Genomic DNA, 22,500 nt, shown 5'->3' with positions numbered 1-22,500 from the left:
GTCTCCCACCATCACCAATCGCAGTGGCCAACATGGTGATGAAAACTGTTCAAACGATAGACATGAAAATGGACCTGTCTGAGGCCTTTGTTATGCAGTGGAATAGAAACCGCTGCATTTGTTTTCATATGTGTGTGTATATATATATATATATATATATATATATATATATATATATATATATATATATGTATATATATATATATATATATACATATATATAAATATATATATATATCATATATATATATATATGTATATATAATATATATATATATATATATATATATATATATATATATATATATATATATATATATATATATATGTGTGTGTAGGTGTATATATGTATGTGTGTGTATGTATATATGAATAATTACATATATACACTGTATATATTTATACTAAATTATACATAAAATTCTGATTAAAGGAGGAAGCACTGTGGCATCAGATACAAAAGAAGGGTTAAAACAATGCACATAAGTGTCGAAATCCGCTTTGTGTAATTCCAAAACGGCCAGAATAAATCACCATTGCTCCTCCTTGCATTGTAAAATTCCTTTTAACGCAGTTAATATCAAATGAGTAGATTCACGATAAATAGGATTAAAAGCAGGAGAAGGGAAAAGAGGGGAGAATTCGAAATTATATCGAGGACGAAAGGAAGGGTTAACCAGAATACGGGTACGTTAGAATATTAATTGGATATCACTGAGGTTTAAAGGTTCAAAGGTGGCTCATGAATGGCAGAGGCACGGGAGAGAGACATTGCTCTATCAAGCAGGACAATGCCCTGGAGACTGATATATGATCAGCGCCGAAGCCCCTCTCCACCCAAACTAGGACCAAAGAGGGCCGGGAAGTGGCTGCTGATGATTCAGCTCACAAGGATGGTGAGGTTGCAGCGACCAAAGGAACTAACAAATTTGAAGGGGACTCAAACGCCAGTCAGGGATGTTACCATAACCATAATTAAGAAAGAGATTCTATATTAAACAAGGCACTTCTTTAATAGAAACAAAGTAAATAATGGTTTATTTGGACCAAGGGCATCATTCAATCAGAAAATAATTATCATATAAAAGACTGTATTTAAATGAACTTAATATTAACGTGAAATCACGAGATTTCTGCTCATCTTGTAAGATCGTACATATTTATAATGGACAATATGTGTCCCCAAGTACAAGAGCGTATGTATCAGCTTCAAACTTCGTAAAAAGTTGATTGCAAATTAATTTGTATTCATTCTAACGTAAAACATTATACAAACATCATACCAACTATGCTATTCACATAACAGGAAGTGTATGAGAGCAAGTCATGAAAATTATATTATAAATACGTACACTTGGACAAAACTGAAACTTGATGCTTTATATTTAGACCATTTGATAACACACACTGAGTCATACACATACACATACACACTCACACACACACACACACACACATATATATATATATATATATATATATATATATATGGTGAAAAGTTCCCAGAATAATAAAATAGAAGTATATAAATATATGCATATTTTGTATATTACACAGAACACTTTAGAACGTTCGTCCATCACTTGATAATTTGGACACAAATAATCATAAACGTATTCAAGTCAAGTAGTGGAGTAAGGACAAAACTTTAAACAGTTCAGATACATAACGGAACAGGTATAACAAATTAAAAACTAATTACAGCAAAGTTTCAAGTTGTTCAACCTTGTCCTTTCATGAATTATGAGAAATCTCATGGGTAGTATGTGCAGTTGGTTTTCTTCTAACTCGATGTTAGGCCGGTTTTGATAGATATTCAATGGTTAGAAAATTTGTGGGGAATCCATCTGTGAAGGGCAATTTGTGGGGAATCCATCTGTGAAGGACAATTTGTGGGAAACTATCTGTGAGGGACAATTTTAGGGGAATCTATCTGTGAAGGACAATTTTTGGGGAATATATCCGTAAAGGACAATTTGTCGGATTCAATTTGTGAAGGACAATTTGTTGGAATCCATCTGTGAAGGAAAATTTGTGTGAAATCCATCTGTGAAGGGGAATTTATGGGGGAATCCATCTGGGAAGGACAATTTATGGGAATCCATCTGTGAAGGAAATTTTGTGGGGAAATCATCTGTTAAAGAGAATTTGAGGGGAATCCACTTGTGAAGGACAATTTGCGGGAATCCATCTGTGAAGGACAATTTATGAGGAATCCATCTGTGAAGGACAGTTTGTGAGGAAACAATCTGTGAAAGACAATTTGTGAGAATCCATCTGTGGACAATTTGTGGGAATCCATCTGTGAAGGATAATATGTGGGGAATCCATCTGTGGAGGACAATTTGTGAGAATCCATCTGTGAAGGAAAATTTGGGGGAATTCATCTGTGAAGGATAATACGTGGGGAATCCATCCGCGAAGGACAATTTGAGGGGAATCCATCTGTGAAGGAGAATTTGTGGGGGATCCATATGTGAAGGACAATTTGAGGGGAATCCATCTGTGAAGGACAATTTATGAGGAATCCATCTGTGAAGGACAGTTTGTGAGGAACCATCTGTGAAAGACAATTTGTGAGAATCCATCTGTGAAGGACAATTTGTGGGAATCCATCTGTGAAGGATAGTATGTGGGGAATCCATCTGTGAAGGATATGTGGGGAATTCATCCGTGAAGGACCATTTGAGGGAATCCATCTGCGAAGGACAATTTGTGGGGCATCCATCTGTGAAGGACAATTTGAAGGGAATCCATCTGTTAAGGACAATTTGTGGGAATCCATCTGTGAAGGACAATTTATGAGGAATCCATCCGTGAAGGACAATTTATAAGAATCCATCTCTGAAGGACAATTTGTGGGAATCCATCTGTGAAGGATAATATGTGGGGAATCCATCCGTGAAGGACAATTTGTTGGAATCCATCTATGAAGGAGAATTTGTGGGGGATCCATCTGTGAAGGATAATTTGAGAGGAATCCATCTGTGAAGGACAATTTGTGGGGGATCCATCTGTTAAGGACAATTTGAGGGGAATCCATCTGTGAAGGTCAATTTATGGGTAATCCATCTGTGAAGGACAATTTGTGAGAATCCATCTGTGAAAGACAATTTGTTTGGAATCCATCTGTGAAGGATAATTTGTGGGATTCCATCTGGGAAGGAAAATTTAAGGGCAATTTGTGTGGGAATTCATCTGTGAAGGTGGAATAGAGAGGAAGCAGAACCAATCGCGACACATGAATTACAAAAGTTATTTTCCCCTCATATATATATATATATATATATATATATATATATATAGATATATATATATATATATATATATATATATATATATATATATATATATATATATATATATATATATATATACTAATAATGACACTTTTTATTACTTATAATTGGCAGGGTCAAAGGACAGTACAATATCCAATGAACCACCCAGAAGAAGATATCTAAGAATTCTGGAAAGGACAAAGAAGGGCCCAACAACCTGAAACTTTGCTATGATCAGTTTTATCTGTTTTAGTTGTACGGTTATGTATTTAAACTTTTAAAATTTTCATGATTCTGTTGAATACCATTTTATTAAGATCAGTGGACGAAATCATTTACAGAGTTGTGCGTATGTTTGTAAGAATATCTGAAGTTACTAACAGAAGCATTACAAACTTCCTTTCGTTATGCCTGGAACATATATTATAGTAATTACCAGTATTGAGACATGTTGCTTCGGGAATATTATTTAGTACGTAACAATGTGATGAAAGACACGATGCCAGAAAAATCTTCTTTATGTGTTCGTTAAAGCAACACAACTATGATTCAAGAATGGTATATTACATTATAGTAAGTAAGTTGAAACACCCTCCTAAATATCAGAACTACAGAGTGGGTTACCACCAGGTGTAGCACAAATATAGCAGTCTACAATATAACCTACTAAGCTAGCATCTGGGGAGCGTAATTATGGCTACTCTTTTAACATTGTTGATAGGAGTTGAAATACATATAATTATTTCCAGAGGTATTAAACTTTTTGCAAATTGCCATAGGAGAGGTGATCGTGACCAATTAATCGAGTGCAATATATATATATATATATATATATATATATATATATATATATATATATATATTATATATATATATATATATATATATATATATATATATATATATATATATGTATGTGTGTGTGTGTGTGTTTGTGTATGGATATATAAGCACCTATATAAATTACTTTATATCTATATGTATATGTGTAGGTGAGTGCACGCGTGTGAGTGTCCTCTATGATCTCATAGATAAATAATAATTGCAAGCATAAAATATACAGCACACACATTATATATATATATATATATATATATATGTATATATATGTATATATATATATATATATATATATGTATACATATACATATATATATATATGTATATATATATATATATATATATATATATATATATATATATATATATATATATATATATACAGTATACTGTATATGTGAGTGTCTGTGTTTAATGAATACTATTTTCTCTTCTAGAAACCTTGAAATTTACAAGGAATGCAAAGGAAAGCTGAAAATTCAGCATTTTGGAAAGCTTTTGGAAAAATATCCATACCAATATCAGTTCTGTGCTTGTGTTGTGATATATGTTTTTTTCGTTTTTGTATTTTTTGTGATTTTTATGCATCTGTTCTCAATCTCATACAAAATTTTTTATTACCTTGAAGTGTAATTAAATTCGTAGAGATTAATTTTTGTATTTCATGCACCGTTAAATTTGATTATTTTGTGCCAATATATCTATATTCGTGATTTTTAATCCTGACGATGGGATATATGATTTACCGAAAACTTGATGATCTTGATAAATGTCAATCAATATGCGGATGTTTTTGCTTTAAATCACGTATCTTGCACACAAACATTACACACACACACACACACATATATATGTATATATATATATATATATATATATATATATATATATATATATATATATATATATATTCTCGCATTTTCCCATTTCGTACTCGTAAAATTAGGAAATGTAAATGTTCATAAAACTTACCCCATTTAAAGTGAAAGTCATTCACTTTACATAGACAATCTAAATACACCCAATTTACTTCCATCAATCGAAAATACATTACCTAAAGGAGATGCAGATAAACATGAGCAGCATCCTTGAATTTATCACGCAAACAAATTGATCTCAGATCCCTCTCGGTTATTATGGATTTCGGATATAATAGCACCAGAGAAAGCGCCCTTGATACGGGCCCCTCCTCGTCCTAAATGAGGCAAAGGGAAAGGGCGTGATGGGCGATCAATATGTAGGATCAATACTTTGTTCCATCTTGTGGTAGTTCGATATTCAAGTGGTTTGATATTAGGTTGTAAAATTCCGGAAGTTCAAGATTTCGGAGGTTCCACCTTAAGAAGGTCTGATTTTCAAGAAGTTCGGTATTAGGGAGGGTCGGTATTATAGGATCAATATTCAAGTTTAGATTTAATATTTTTAATATTAATTAGGCTCAATACCTTAGTTTAAAATTCTAAAAGATCAGTATTCATAATACCAGCTATGAGCCAATCATTTAGGTAAAGAAGAATATCAAAGTTCGCTTTTAAATATCTAGATTTTACATATTCAAATTTGATTAATCTTGTCAGGTTTCATAAAATAAATAAGTTATAAGAAAACCCAACGGGTTTCAAAATCCCAAAAAAAGAATAGGCAATTTATATAAGAACTCTAACTTTCTACCAAGTATTGACATTGCTATACCATGGCATTGGACTGTTAAAAAGAAAACACTTAGACCAGACAATGTAGAAATATCCTTATTACAATGGATGAAAACGATAATCAAGGGCCACTATTAATATCACCCAACATGAAAACTATGGAACTGTTCTCTCCTGCAGATCCTTGCTCTATTCATAATCTATAAACGATTTAGTCATAGCCGTAGGCAAGAGGTTTTTAATTTTTATGCCTACTACACCGGAAAAAAAAAAAAAGATTCATGTCCTAAGAATATTTTGTGAATAAATCTACATTCTTGATGGAAAGTAGGTGCAGCCTTAGGCAAATACTAAATTTAAGCCTAACACGCTACTATTATAGAAAGAAAGGGAAAGATAACTCTTCACGTTGTACTTAAAAACATGCTGAAGAGTAATTGAGTTCAATTTATTCAATGTTAAAATGTGGATTTAAAAACACCTACATTAACGAAATCATACAAAAGACGACATAAAATTACCGTAATCCCAAAATAATCTGCCTCATAATGCTTATTTTAATCGGGATTATTCCCGTTTCAAAGGGGTTTACTTGACTGTCTAAAAATTTCTTTTCGTCATTCAATGGATACTTGGCGAGGTGACTGTTAGATAATAATAGGGAGGCGAGACGAATGCAACTCACTTTATTCAACAAGACAACCAGCTTATATATAGATAGTTGAGATCAAGAATGATACAAAATAAAGCATGCGATAGCAAGCTTACAGAGGTTTACATTATCAGTGCAGTGGAAAGCGAGATAAAAAAAAAAAAAAAAAAAGAAAAAAAAATACCGTTACAATGTGCGAGCATGTATAAAACACGTGCTGTGCAATATCAGAGCTTCCTCATTTATCATATTTAAAAAAAAGATACTTTCATGCTTCCACTGAGACAAGCGACTGATTCATATTCTTCCTTGCAGGACACACGATGTGGTCCACTTAAAAAAAAAAAAAAAAAAAAAAAAAAAAAAAAGGCAGCCCCCCAGCCCCCCACCCCCCACAACTTAATATCATCCGGTCTGGCCTATTCCTTTGTACTTTTTTTAATTTTTGTCTTCCCATTAACATCTATCAACTATTTTACGTCATTTTACTTACTCTGAACTAATCCAGTGCCTCGCAATATAGTCAACTATTTAGACATTTCAGCTTTGACAGGAACTTGACCTATTAATGCCCAATATCATTCATTGACACTTACTGTACACATTACATCAGTACACATTCTAAATCCTATAATATTAATTTTCTTAGGGTAAATGTATTACATGAAAAAATAAAAATATTTTTTTCTTTTTCTTCGAAGTAATGCATCTTGGAAATTATAACAAATTAACAGCAAAGAAAAATTAGTATTACAATTCCAAATGATTAAAATCAACTTATCTCATAAATTCGAGGCGATCATTGAGAACTTTCTAATACTGTTATTAAGAATAAAATCTACACGGTTTATAATCTTAGGAGTAATTTACGGGAAACAAAAAGGTATTATCATTAGAGCACTTCTTAAATTTTCTGGATTACGGCATCTCATACTGATTTTGAAATAAAAAGTTAAGAATATCCGAAATATACAGATCACTCGAAGGCAAAATAAGTTTCACATTAAACATAATATTACAATTAAAAGAAAGAAATGAAGACGTTTGAAGCAATGCTTTAATCTTTAAATAATCTTGTAGTGGCTTGTTAATAACGTCCTTGCCTAGTGATCGGCAGATTGAGGTTCGAGTCTCGCTCAAACTCGTTCGTTCCTCTGGTCGCTGCGACCTCACCATCCTTATGAGCTAAGGATGTGAGATTTGGGGGAGCCCTCAGGTCTACCTGTTGAGTCATCGGCAGCCATTGCCTGGCCCTCCTTGGTCCTAGCTTGGGTGGAGAGGGAGCTTGGGCGCTGATCATATGTACAGTATATACGGTTAGTCTCTAGGGCACTGTCCGATTTGTTAGGGCAATGTCACCTTCCCGTGCCTCTGCCATTCATGAGCGACCTTTAAACTACATTCTCCTAACTTTGCATCATACAGTGAAGCTATACAAAGATCTTATGAGAATCATACTCTTAGGCTGCTCTAACGGTGCATAAAAGCTTCACGAACCATTAGATTTAATAGTACCTTATGACACATAAAAATGATAACCAAAGAACTTTCCACATAAATCACAAATAAAAAACGCATTGAAGTATAAACGTGTGTCATAATGCAGAATACTTTGTCACACAATACATGCTCTAAATTATACTTATACTTATATACATATATACATATATATATATATATATATATATATATATATATATATATATATATATATATATACACACACATATATATATATATATAAATATATATATATATATATATATATATATATATATATATAAATATATATATATATATATATATATATATATATATGAGTGTGTGTGTATGTGTGTCTGCTAGTATGTTTATACTATGCGAGTGTGGGAGTGCGTGTACAGTTGAAAATATTAGCAACGAAATCATTTTCTCCTCCACAAAGAGGAAAAGACATTTCCAGCAGCACAAAACAAATACGGTTGACGTGTGGCCTTTCTTTTGGCGTGACAGCTGTCATTCGAATTTCTGATCACGGGCAGGATAGAATATAATATGGTCCGATCAATGACCTGTTCCCGGCAGTTTTTTTCTTTCGCGAGCTTCTAAAGGGCAGAAACCCGTCCAATACACCTTCATTCCCCTTCATTCCAGTACACCAAAGGCCCTTTTAGTGAACCTCAAAGGCTAAACGGGAGGAGAAAGAGTCGAGGGCCACACTTAGGGACTAAGAATGAGAGTGGAAAGTGATGTAAAGTTTCCTTAAAAGCTCCAGAGGCGTAAAAGGGTGACTTTTGATCTCCACAATTTTTTTTTCTCCAGTGACAAGGTGACAAATGATGAGAAAAATCGGGTCTATTCCAGACCGACCACGAAGAAATTTTATCAAGTTAAGACATAATACTATTCTGACTAGTTCTTGGAAATAACACCAACTATAATATCATATTGTTTTCATGTTGAACAGGCTGACATAAGTCTTTTTACAGTTTATATCTATAAGATGTCTTAATGCTGTTACTGTTTTTAAAATATTTTATTCAAATTGTACATTACTTCTCTTGTAGTTTATTTATTTCCTTATTTCCTTTCCTAACTAGGCTATTTTTCGCTGTTGGAACCCTTGGGCTTATATCATCATGTTTTTCAACTAGGGTTGTAGCTAATAATAATAATAATAATAATAATATTAATAATAATAATAATAATAATAATAATAATAATAATAATAATAATAATAATAATAATAATAAGTTTGAAAACTACTCGGCAATTTATCAATTAACTTAAATACTCTTAATATTTACATATTTGCTTACCTCTATAATTTCGCAAGCAATAACCACAATGTAAAAGCGCAAGAATTTTAAACTGAAACATCTTTATTTTCTCTTGGGAAATCATCCCTGGACATAGCAATAACCCCAGACATCAGTATCCTCCAGGAGAGGTGGAGGGGCTCTTGACAACCTACGAAAAAATGCCATTGTTGAAATTCCTTTGGAATGAAGAGGTAAATTGAGGAAGAAAACGTGAAAGAAAATAAAAAGAATGAGATTTATGATAGAACAATGCAACCATTAGGTTATATTTATTTGTTAAACGTGTTTACCTGGTATATTAATGCATGTATTATCGTTACCAAAGGAGGGTAAAGAATTATGGCCAAAATGAGGCACCTGGCTATAAGATATGGGTACAGCTGAGGAACTAATATATGCTTATATGCAGGCACGATATTAGATAAGAGCTCCGTACATAAGACACTTTAAAGGTTTAAAGGCCGCTCATGAATGGCAGAGGCAAGGGACAGTGACATTGCCCTATCAAACAGGACAATGCCCTAGAGACGGACCATATTACATATGATCAGTGCCCAAGCCCCCTCTCCTAGCTGAGACAGGCAATGGCTGCTGATGACTCTACAGATAGACATAAAGGCTCCCCCAAAACCCCCAATCTTAGCTCACAAGGAGGGCGAGGTTGCACCGACCAATGGAACTAACGAGTTTGAGCGGAACTCGAACCCCAGTATGGCAATCACTAGGCAAGGACGCTACCACCAGGCCACCACACTTCTTTATCATCCTGCTTTGTGCGATAAGCCTCTGTAAACATTAGCTTTCAACGGATATTGGTGTTATACCCCATAAAGGGTATAAAAGACGGAGACCCTACTCATTTCCCTATGCAATTGTTTACTATAACGAAGGATTATACATTCGATTTTCATTGGGTTTGAACTTCGACTCAACTTTCTTGAAATTCAGAACTGTATGATTTTTTATTCAGACAGCGATATTAAAATATCAATAAATAATTATTTTCATGGTCTCTTTTTATTGCAAAATGCAAAGAAATATATACTTTTAAAAGTTCATTCTTAACTGACTTTGATGATTAAAAATTATTTACACTTATATTAACTTATATCTATGAGCATACTTAGTTTCTCGGAAGAGACCGTACTTTATTATTGACGTTACTTAAGAAAATTATTATTTCAGTAATTATTGAAATAACAGATACAAAGCAGAAATTTTATATTTAAGGACGTTTCGCGATTTAACACGTTCCGAAAATCCACATGTGCTAAAATACCCAATTCCAAACGAGGAGCAATTTTTAATGTAAAATATGAAATGCAGATTATTTATACATATATATATATATATATATGTGTGTGTGTGTGTGTGTGTGTGTGTGTGTGTGAGTGCGTGTGTATATATACAGCCTATATACATGTATATGTATAAACATACATATCTACATACACACATACACACACACACACACACACACACACATATATATATATATATATATATATATATATATACACACATATATATATATATAATATACAGTATATATATATATATATATATATATATATATATATATATACACACACACAATATATATATATATATATATATATATATATACACAATATATATATATATATATATATATAATATACAGTATATATATATATATGTATATATAAATGTGTGCTTGTGTTTATTAGTATCTTTTTATTTCAAAATCTCAAATAGTTCAAAGTGGTTTCCCTTCAAATTTTTTTGCATATCCAGATATGTTATTAATTTAGTAAAGATAATTTGCGCCTTTCTGTGACCCCAACTACATAATATTTATATACTTGGAAACCATAAGCCCGTAATATTAACATACATGTAAAATACAATTGGACAAGGTAAATATTCTTACATGAACCATTTCTTTGAAACTTACCAGGATCTATAGTATAGTACACTTGTTTATATAAATTAATGGATCAGAAGCTGTTCACTGAAGAAAAAGGAATTAAGCAGGAAACTGAAGACCCAACTTTAACTTACCTGTCATAGACGAGCTGTATGGAAAGGTAACCAGTGATTTGGCCGCATGCGTCTTCAAGCTCTCCTAAAGTAACCGAAGTATCAGAACTGACGGAGTCACATGACACTGCTCTCTTCAGCGTGTGGCTAGGTATTCCCGCCAAGCCAGAATCAAAACTTCCTCCAAGTCCGGCCGAACTCGGCGGAGTGCTTGAGAACCCAGCAGAACTTGGAGGGGTTTCTCCAAACATGGCTTGTGAGGAGGCCGAGTTCGGGGGCGTGGCCGTAACCAGATCGGCCGAATTCGGAGGGGTATCTAGAGAAAGGCGTCTGTTGATGCTGAGGTTGAAAATACCTGGAGATACAGGTGAAGGCGAAGCATCCACTGAGGCCCTCCTGTTACCAAACAAGTGGCGGAAAGTAGCAGAGCTTGGAGGGGTACTAGTTGAGCTCCTCGGGTTACTGAAAGGACTGTAAAGGCTAGCAGAATTAGGTGGGGTCTCCGTTGAAGATTCCTCATCGATTCTCGCAGAGTTCGGAGGAGTGATCGGATAGGTAGCAGAAGTGGGAGGGGTTGATAAAAAGTCGGAACTACTACTAAGACTACTTTCGTCTGGCAACTGTCGCAAACGGGCGCTCAAAGAAGCTATGTACTCCCTGACACGTCTCGTGCTGGCATCCTCTTCGGATTCTACAATTTCCGTTGAGGTCTGTTCGGTTGTCGCTCCACCGAGGCCACTAGTTTCGTTTTTGTCTGAGTCACTAGGTTTAATTTCCGAGGTAAAAGCCGTTTCCTCATCGACACTACTTAAGGCTTTATCTCGGGCCAAAACACTACCTGATAACGAACTCCTAGCTTTCCTATTCACTTCCTCACTACTTGAAGAACTTTGATCGACAAGGGGAGCTCTGGAGAAAGTGCTTTCTGTAGGCCACCAATCTTGCGAAGTATCTCTACTTATCTCTTGCTTTTCGCCGAGCCGTCTGACCCTGACCTCGACCTCTGCTAGTCTTGCTGGAGTCTGGGGAGGAGCAGGGCCATAGGTCGCCGTGTTCGGAGGCGTATCTGGGATATCATAAGAGCCAAGGAGGTCACCAGATCCTAAGGAACCCTTCGCAGAAGGTAGACTCACTGAGGTCGTAGTGTCAACCTGGGTTTGAAAGAAAAAAAAATATAAACATTAATTAAGGGATATAGGTAAGAATATTTTAATATGTAAAGACATACGCAAACAAATGTAAATAATAGTGAGAGAATTTTACTTACACTCTATGGCAGCTAAAGTTCCTAAATTTTTCCACAAATTACTATAAAGGAGCCTATTTAATCATAAGAATGACTTAAGCATAGTTTCTAAGACATGAACAATATTTTTTTAAAGTGCTGTTAACACCTAGGGATAGCAAGCCAGCAAAATCAAAATTACGCACGCATACACACAATAACTAACACATAATCCCACGGTATATATATATATATATATATATATATATATATATATATATATATATATATATGTATATATATATATATATATATATATATATATATATATATATATATATATATATATATATATATAGTTGTAGGCTTGATTTAAGCTGGTACATCATCTGTTGATCTCCGTAGTCTTTTAACAATTTTCTGTAAGGTAAAAAATGTGTGTTAGTTTGCGAATTCCTCCTTATTGTATTCTAACCATTAAACATAATTAGAAAAAAAAAAAAAACACAAAAGAAACCAACAAAATTGAGTAAGGCACAATATTTCGAACAATCAGCATCGGGCCGCTTCTTGGTGGAAAAAAAAAAATAGAGACGAAGTTTGAAGGATATTTATTTCTCATGATGTAAAAGTCTCTTCTAGATTAAACTGGTTTACGTAAGTGATTTCATTTCAATCGTATAATACAATGAAATCCAGCTACTAAGTGAATTAAAGGATATTTGACTTGCTTTCAGATACAGCTTTTCATTCATATGTCGTAGGTATGAATGGAACGGTAAATGTTCAAAAAGTAATTTAAATCGTGCAAGAATATGCTCTGAAAAGTTAATTCTTAAGCGAAACTAAAATATCATTTACTTGCGAGTTACAGTTTCATTAAGAAATGACACGAGCTTTCAAACAGACGCAAGAGAAATTAGTTATTTCAATTTCATTCTTGATTTTAAAAATAATTGATTTACGTCCTGAAATATGATTCCAAGAATTAGCAATATTTAAACAACACGAGAAAAATTGTTTCTATGGATAATTGGGTTCATTATGATCATCAAGAGTATGACACACACATACTGTATATATATATATATATATATATATATATATATATATATATGTGTGTGTGTGTGTGTATATATATATATATATATATATATATATATATATATATATATATGTGTGTGTGTGTGTATATATATATATATATATATATATATATATATATATATATATATATACAGATAGACAGATAGATAGATAGATAGATAGATAGATAGGCAGATATATATATATATATATATATATATATATATATATATATATTTATATATATATATATATACATATATAAATATATATAAATATATACATATATATATATATATATATATATATATATATATATCATGCTTTTAACAACCTATTTTTAGTACGCATTTTGACATGATTACATAATCACCCTTCTATAAAATGATATGCTAACAACTTCTTCACCCATTAATGTCACAGATTCCCCCCCCCCCTCCTTTCCTAATATTCTCGTTTATAAGATCGACGCAAAACGTTTTCCGAAACTTGTAGTTTAAGTTCTGTTAATAACAAACGCCCTTTTACATGTGGCATCCGGGGTTTTCCTATACTGTGTAGTTTCGTATCATGACATATTTAAATCTATTTCCAGGTGAAATTTATGATACAAGTCCTTATTTTGACACTGTCATTTGTCTCCTTGCACGATTTCTTTCCCTTGCCTTATGGTTTTTGGTGGGATCTGTCATTTACGAATTTGTCTCATAGTATTTATGATATTAAAATCATTAATTACTGTATGAACCATTTCGGAAATATGAAATCATAAAGAATTGTATTATCTTACCAACAAACGTTTTATATGCAGTATTTGACTTGTGTACTTTACTAACCATGGGCGATATTCCTTATAGGGTGAAACCTGGGAAAAATGTAATGCAGCATTCCATATATTTAATTTACTTTTGTTGAAAATGATACAACATTCGTGAATAATATGGAGTCACATAATTTCACGTGTATCTATTACTTTTACAAGAATCTATAAGTTTATTGACACACGTCAGCTTAATTTACTTTACATGAAACAATTTTTGTAAAAAAAAAAAAAAAGAGCATGGAGTCACATGATTTCCTGTGTATCTTTTACTTTTATTAAGAATCTATAAGTTTACTGCCAAACGTCAGCTTAATTTACTTTACATGAAACATAATTTTTGTAAAAAAAAAAGAACATGGAGTCACATGATTTCACGTGTATCTTTTATTTTTAATCTATAAGTTTATTACCATCCGTGAGTTTTCTGCCATTTGGGATTAAGACTGCAGTTATTAATGGAACTTTATACTATTGGTAATGGCGACCTCACTTAATATAGCAACCAAAAACTTAAGTTGTTGGTTTCCTTTACCTTTGGGACCTTCAGTGATCACAATTCTCATATTCAGTGGGAATAACAATGCAGATTTCTATTAGAGTTTGATATTTGTTTTTATGTTGTTTGAATTACATCTAGTAAAAATGAAGGTCCATCATCATCCAAAGAGAAATTCACCAATACTTTTTTCTTTCGTCTTCATCAGGTAAAATCTATTCAATATTCTTTAACAGTTATTATACGATTAGAAGAATCATAGTAAATGATTCTATTGATAGAATAGATAACTTTATCCGCAAAAAAAAAGAAAAAAAAAAAAGGATTGTGATATCAATACATATATTTAATACATGTATCCAAAGAAAAATATATAAAACGATAATTTTGTGTCAAAATACTACCAAAGTAAACAAAATCTAACAACTGAGTAAAAATCGTATTAAGTTATAAAATTTCCATCTGAAAAAAAAAATACATCTTTACGGGTCCCTTCAGACATGAAAAGATATTTCTAAACTATGAATTAAATTTTCACCTTTACATGAAACACCCAAAATTGGCAATGCTGCATTTCAATATCCTGACTAATGATTCTTTTGAAAGAGATTACGTCCAGATTAGTTGTGGTATGGATATGGATGGTACCTTTACTGAATTAGAATTGGAACCGCGAATGTGGGCCAGGGTGTTTTTTTTTTTTGTTTTTTTTTTTGATAGTTTGTTATCAATTTATAAAAATTTAATAATTTTGGAATTTTAGTTTACGCAGTCAAAAAATGAATTGCTACTCTGTTTTATTAGATTTAAGGTTTATATAAGCTTGCTCTAACATAAATTGCAAACGAATACATATTTTTTTTTTTTGGTTTTACAGCTTAAAACTTTTAGAATTGGAACCGCGAATGTGGGACAGGGTGTTTTTTTTTTTTTTTTTTTTTTTTTTTTTTGATAGTTTGTTATCAATTTATAAAAATTTAATAAGTTTGGAATTTTAGTTTACGCAGTCAAAAAATGAATTGCTACTCTGTTTTATTAGATTTAAGGTTTATATAAGCTTGCTCTAACATAAATTGCAAACGAATACATATTTTTTTTTTTGGTTTTACAGCTTAAAACTTTTAGAATTGGAACCGCGAATGTGGGACAGGGTGTTTTTTTTTTTTTTTTTTTTTTTTTTTTGATAGTTTGTTATCAATTTATAAAAATTTAATAAGTTTGGAATTTTAGTTTACGCAGTCAAAAAATGAATTGCTACTCTGTTTTATTAGATTTAAGGTTTATATAAGCTTGCTCTAACATAAATTGCAAACGAATACATATTTTTTTTTTTGGTTTTACAGCTTAAAACTTTTAGAATTGGAACCGCGAATGTGGGACAGAGGTTTTTTTTTTTTTTTTTTTTTTTTTTTTTTTTTGTGTGTGTTTATTGTATGTAATGTTTTCCTACGGTAACTTCTTTCCCTTCACAGAGTGTGTAAAATATAAAACCGCATTCACTAGCAAATGCGAATAAACTATAAAGGAGAAATGAAATGAAAAATAGAGAATATATTAAGATAAATAACATAATTAAGTAGATAAGTAACTCATAATCAGTGAAATAGTACTTTAGTGAATCTACTGAACAGAAAAGCACCGATTCAATTATTTAACCACAGACTTAACCTCTTGTGAATAAAACTTCCACTTGCCATTTCTAGGTATTAAGTCTTCCGTGTGTATTAGCATTACACTGCAACAATTTCCTTGCCTCCTCCTCGTCTTCTTTCCAAACACTACCTACCTATATACACATTCTTTCCAGCCATCTTTCCTTTGCCATTTACTTCACTTGAAAAAACTGTCTGAAAAACACTTGCTATGTCTTTTCACCTATTCTAATCTTTCTATCACATCTACGTACTTATACATTTCTATCATTCCCAATCCTTTCTACCATATACAATAAAAGAACACAGTTCATTATTATAAGTATAAAGGCTACTCAGGAATGGCAGAAGCAAGGGACAGTGACATTACCCTCTCCAGCAGGACAATGCCCTAGAGACTGACCATATACACATATGATCAGCAACCATGACTCCACTCCACCCAATCTAGGACTAGGGAGGGCCAGGTAATAGCTGCTGATGACTCAACAGGTAAACCCATGTGTTCCCCAATACCCCATCCTTACCTCACAACGATGGTGATGGTTTTTTTTTTTCTTTTTGCTTTCTCCGACTGGCAGTCCACATTCACATAGTCCTCACAACTATAAAGGAGATTTGTTTAATATACCTCTCCTGCATTTCAGCCTTTGTTTTGAGATAGCCCTCTATTTCATTTAAAGGTTTCTTTACAGTTCCAACTACTTTTCTATCTTTACCTACGGTATGATTTAACCTTTCGATAACTTGGTTTCACCTGTTATGTTGACTAAGTCCTTTTATGAATTAACCACTTACATTCTTTACACAAGTACCTTAAAATTTTATTTTAGTTTCAAGTCTTCCACATATCCGTATAATATCTAGTTTCAATTTTCTCATACAATAATGCATAAAATTTCACCTTTTTTTTTTTCTTACGTTTCTCTGAACTAATACCAAATGATACTGCATTATCGCCAATATGATTTCCCCATACTGAAGCGTCTTCACCTTGATTTACAACTTTGCAACAACATCTAGTGGTTATCTCATTACTTTATCACCCGTTGAGATACTACCGCTAGAGAGTTATGGGGTCTTTTGACTGGCCAGACAGTAGTACATTGGATCCTCCTCTTTGGTTACGGTTCATTTTCCCTTTGCCTAAACACACACACACCGAATAGTCTGGCCTATTCTTTACATAATCTTCTCTGTCCTCATACACCTGACTAGACTGAGACTAACAAACAATTTCTTCTTACTGCACTGTTATTGTTCAGTGGCCACTTTCCTCTTAGTAAGGGTAAAAGAGACTCTTTAGCTATGGTAAGCAGCTCTTCTAGGAGAAGAACACTCCAAAAGCAAACCATTGTTCTCTAATCTTGGGTAGTGCCATAGACTCCGTACCATGGTCTTTCACTGTCTTGGGTTAGAGATCTCTTGCTTGAGGGTACACTCGGGCACACTATTCTATCTTATTTCTCTTCCTCTTGTTATGTTAAAGTGTTTATAGTTTATATAGGAAATATTAATTTTAATCTTGTTGCCCTTCTTAAAATATTTTATTTTTCTTTACTTCCTTTCCTCACTGAGCTTTTTTCCCTGTTGGAGCCCCTGGGCTTATAGCATCCTACTTTTTCAACTAGGGTTGTAGCTTAGCAAGTAATAATAATAATAATAATAATAATAATAATAATAATAATAATAATAAAGACAGGTTGCACTTCTAATTGTTATCAGCAATGTAACCTCAAAAGGTTTACATCGCATCAATCTTTATGTATATAAGTATGTATGCATAGATATACGTATGTATGATAAAATGTTTGTATATATGTTGATACGGTTGCCATATATTTTAATACACTAGAACTGAAAATCATAAATTCATAGAAACAATAGATCAACCACTTCTCAATCATAGACATAGAAAGAAGATAATGGAGAAGCGGCCATTCATCAACTCAAATAGCAACCCACTGTGGAGCAACACTTCGTAGAGCAACAATTAAGTAAACAAACGTTTCCTATCCTTAGCCTTTGATGGTATCAGGCTAGACCTCTCCTTATAATTGCTTTCACCAAAGATTCTGGGAGAATTTCATATTCTATGGTTATCTTTTATTAAAGACAGTTATTTTGGTTAACCATTCCAATCCTTTGCTATTTCTTTCACTTTCTTTCTAATACGTTTCGTGGATACCTTTACTGTTTGCTAATAATAATAATAATAATAATAATAATAATAATAATAATGATAATAATAAGGGCAAGCAGAGATTTCTGACCTCCGCCAAAGGTTAATAGAGTCGTCGTTGCTATTATAGTATGCTATCTACCGCCCATTTTGCTATATACCACCCCTCTCTGACTATAGTATGATCAGCCTCTAATAAGGAGGATCACTATCGACTTGATAACCTAACCTAACCTAACCTAACTCAACCCAACCTACCCTAATCCAACCTAAACTAACCTACAAACTGCATATAATTATGCACCCATGTTGTCATGCAAATAAATATTATTAAACTATCATTAAAGTCCAATGAGGATAACATACAGGTGGTAAGTAATCTGTTTGATAATCATCATCAAACAGGAGGATTGACATTGACGGTAGATAACATACTTTGTGGTAGATACCATACTATAGTAGAAATTCGATGGGAGATAGCATACTATAATAGAACCGAGTCGTCTATGGCCAAAGATCTATCTGCGGTGGAAATTTCGTCCAAATCCATTCATTTGTTTTGACGTTATGTTTAAAACGGAGAAAAACGCAAATATATCTCGCATCCGGATCCGGATCCGGATTGTCTCCAAAATTTAATGGGGTCAGTTTATTTGGTATCTTGCGAATAAGCTCATAATTACTTAGGCTCAATACGTGAGACTTGATAAATTGGGGTTATACAATGGTATTGTCCAATCATTGCACGTGGATTAAAAAGATTATCTTTATTTATTCACCCCTTAATAGTTTGATCTATCGATTCCCTGCTGGGTTAAATTACAATTGTAATTAACCCGTTGGTGGGATTTATGCTGATCGACGTTGCTTCAAATTTGTTTAAAGATAATTTTAGACATTAAATCGTATAGACGCATATAAACAGAAACATAAGCGCATGCATATACACACAAATACATGCATAACAGTTTATATATATATATATATATATATATATATATATACATATATATATATATATATATATATATATATATATATACATACATACATACATATATACTGTATATAAATATTTGAAAATTGTAATACTCATGTGCTAACAAACACACATACAGTCCCAAAAATAGATACACACACACACACACACACATATATATATATATATATATATATATATATATATATATATATATATATACACTGTAGACTATACAGAATATTTTACAACAATAAATTTTGGTTGGCGTTATACTGCTATTAATCATGTATCATTTTAAAATATATTAACTCACTTTAATACCCCTACCTATATTTTTTAAAAACTGTAGTGCTTTCGGGAATTGTCTAAAATTAATAAGATGTGGGTATGATTGAAGAATAGAATTCGTTGGTCAAAACAAATGATAGATAAGTCATTGGATAGATTGGGATAATCGACCATAAAATTCTAAAGTTAACAGATTTTCATCGATACTTTGAAAATTATAAAATTATAGCCAATTTGAACTTTTTAGATCCAAAAATTATAAAAAGTCTTTCTCCTTCACACATAAGAATAGCATTACTTATGTGAAACAATATATATTTCTTTCATCTATGTTACCCTTAAAATTAACGCACTCAAGAGCTTATAGGCTCAAAGACAGTATTCTTTCTTTGTTTAAAATAGATTCATGAAAAGAATCGGAATTTCCTCACCATCTCTATGTATTTCTAGGATTGCTGTACTTTCTATATAAATATCTTAAGGTTCTAACATGAGATTCTTCTGTTCTTAGTTTTTTAAGGGCTTTCATTACTGCTGAAGTTTTGACAGAATCAAACGCTTTCTCATAGTCTATAAATATCATAAGCAGTGGTTTTGTATCCAAGGAAAGAAGAAAACAAATGATATAAAAAATCGCACTAACAATTCCTTTCAGCTGTAGTAGAGATTAGGTTGACCTGTGTTATCATGTTCCTTGAAAATATTATAATATATTTGAATACTTAAGGAATATTAAAATGCATAAGTCTTTTTTTAGAATATGACAAAAATGCAGCTTACCTCATAAATATTATTTTTCCCAGTTGTAGTTTTTACTTCTTCTTTGCCGAATTTGAAGTCCGTTGCAGAACTCGGGTAACCACTTTTCTCGCTCGATATACTGTTACTGAACACTTCATTCACAGTCTGTTTGCTAGTATTGAAATCATTCCTAGATTCGTAATTGTTATCTGTGTAAGAAGTTGAGTTAAAGTTTCTGGTATCGTATCTATTATCTGCAACAGTGTTTTGTGCATTAATATTATTGTATGTGTAAGGACTTGTGGCTGCACTATCGTGTGTCTCAGTTCGCTTCGTCAGGCTCTCGTATGTAGTGCTTTCTTTGCTCACAGCCATAAGATTCTGCTCTGCACTTGTACTACCACTGTCATCCAAAACCTTCTTTTCTTCTACTATAACGTCTGCACTAACGGCATGACTGCGATCACCTACCGCTCTTCCCGCACTTAAATCATTATCGCCAATTTCGTCCCTACTACCAAAAATCATCTGCCCCGCACTTAAGTAACTACTACTACTACTTTTGTCAAAAATAATTTCGGATTTATATGTCTTCTCTTCACTGCTCTCGTACAAACGCCCACTCCTGGAATCTTCACCCCCGCCACTAAAAGTCGTATTACTTGCAAACATCATCTCCCCCGCAGTCTGAGGTCTTCGGCCACCACTCGGCGCTTGGTTGCTGTCGTCAGTGACGGAGGAGGAAGTGGCGGCATCCTCAAGCTTATCTCTCCAGGAGGATGTAGGACTCTCATGACCGAGCAAATCCACAGTTTCTTCTAGTACCGATGGAGTAGACTCTGGAATAGGTCCATTGACGTCTCTCTCGACATCGTAGATGTTCTTGCCCCCTCCTGGCACTGGCGCATATGTGGAACGGTGACCACCGACGGAGTAAGGTGTAGAGGTTGAGGACATGTCTATAGAGGTCTCCTGGGTCATCAAAGCCTCTGAGGATTCATCGGGTGGAATCCAAGATGCTCTGAAGGGGTTGGTTGACCCTCTCTTAGGACTTCCTTGCTGAGAGGCAACTAATAGTTCCTGAAAGAAAGAGAAAACGTTTAGTTTCCACTATCACCAAAAGTACAAAACGAAATATATGATGAAATTTTACAATTTGGCGGCAAATACTATAAAAGATGTTGCCTATTATTATAGTTACATCTACACCAGCTCATCAATTAGTTATCATTGCCTATTAAGTAGGGATTTTTTTTATTCTCCCGTCTGATCCAGTAAAAATACTTAAATTTCATATTAAATCAAATTTAATAATCATTTGCTTTCATCCATATCGTGAACTGTTTAAATTTCTCCCTCATGCTTTGTAGACATAACCCTTACACTCTTTATAATTCTTTTCATCCCCCAAAAAACTTTACCAGTAATAGTAACTGAAACATTTATCAGAGCTATTTCTAATACTTCATTAATCCATTTTCTTACTTTTCCTGAATTCCACAGATTAGTATTTGTCATAAAATAAGAAAAAGTCTCTGAGAATTTATAGATTTTATATAGTTTCATCTAGGTCATTTGAGCTTACACAATTAAATATCACTATGCTGCCATATGACAAAGCAATTTTTGACTATTTTGGGGCAAATATAAACGCACTATCCACTCTTTTTTTTTTTTTTTTTTTTAGTTAGACGACGACACCAATTAATGTATCAGCTGTCATTGAACTTGCTCAGTAGGACATAAGATGAACATATATTTGGCTTCCTTAATTCCG

General features: G+C 33.0%; 1 protein-coding gene across 1 annotated transcript in view; it reads right to left on the bottom strand.

Annotated features, from left to right (window-relative positions):
* The window catches only part of LOC137616577 (uncharacterized), a 544,918-nt gene that overhangs the window by 343,378 nt on the left and 179,040 nt on the right, over positions 1 to 22,500 (bottom strand). The window contains exons 5-6 of the mRNA XM_068346456.1: positions 20,763 to 21,803; positions 11,270 to 12,399 (exon numbers count right to left, since the gene is read on the bottom strand). Coding sequence (XP_068202557.1) covers positions 11,270 to 12,399; positions 20,763 to 21,803 — 2,171 coding nt within the window. The remainder of the gene's footprint in view (positions 1 to 11,269; positions 12,400 to 20,762; positions 21,804 to 22,500) is intronic.

This window comes from Palaemon carinicauda, chromosome 22 (assembly GCF_036898095.1).
Source record: "Palaemon carinicauda isolate YSFRI2023 chromosome 22, ASM3689809v2, whole genome shotgun sequence".
Taxonomy (NCBI): Eukaryota; Metazoa; Arthropoda; class Malacostraca; order Decapoda; family Palaemonidae; genus Palaemon; species Palaemon carinicauda.
The sequence above is the reverse complement of the archived record's forward strand: the minus strand, read 5'-3'. Positions and strand labels throughout refer to the sequence as shown.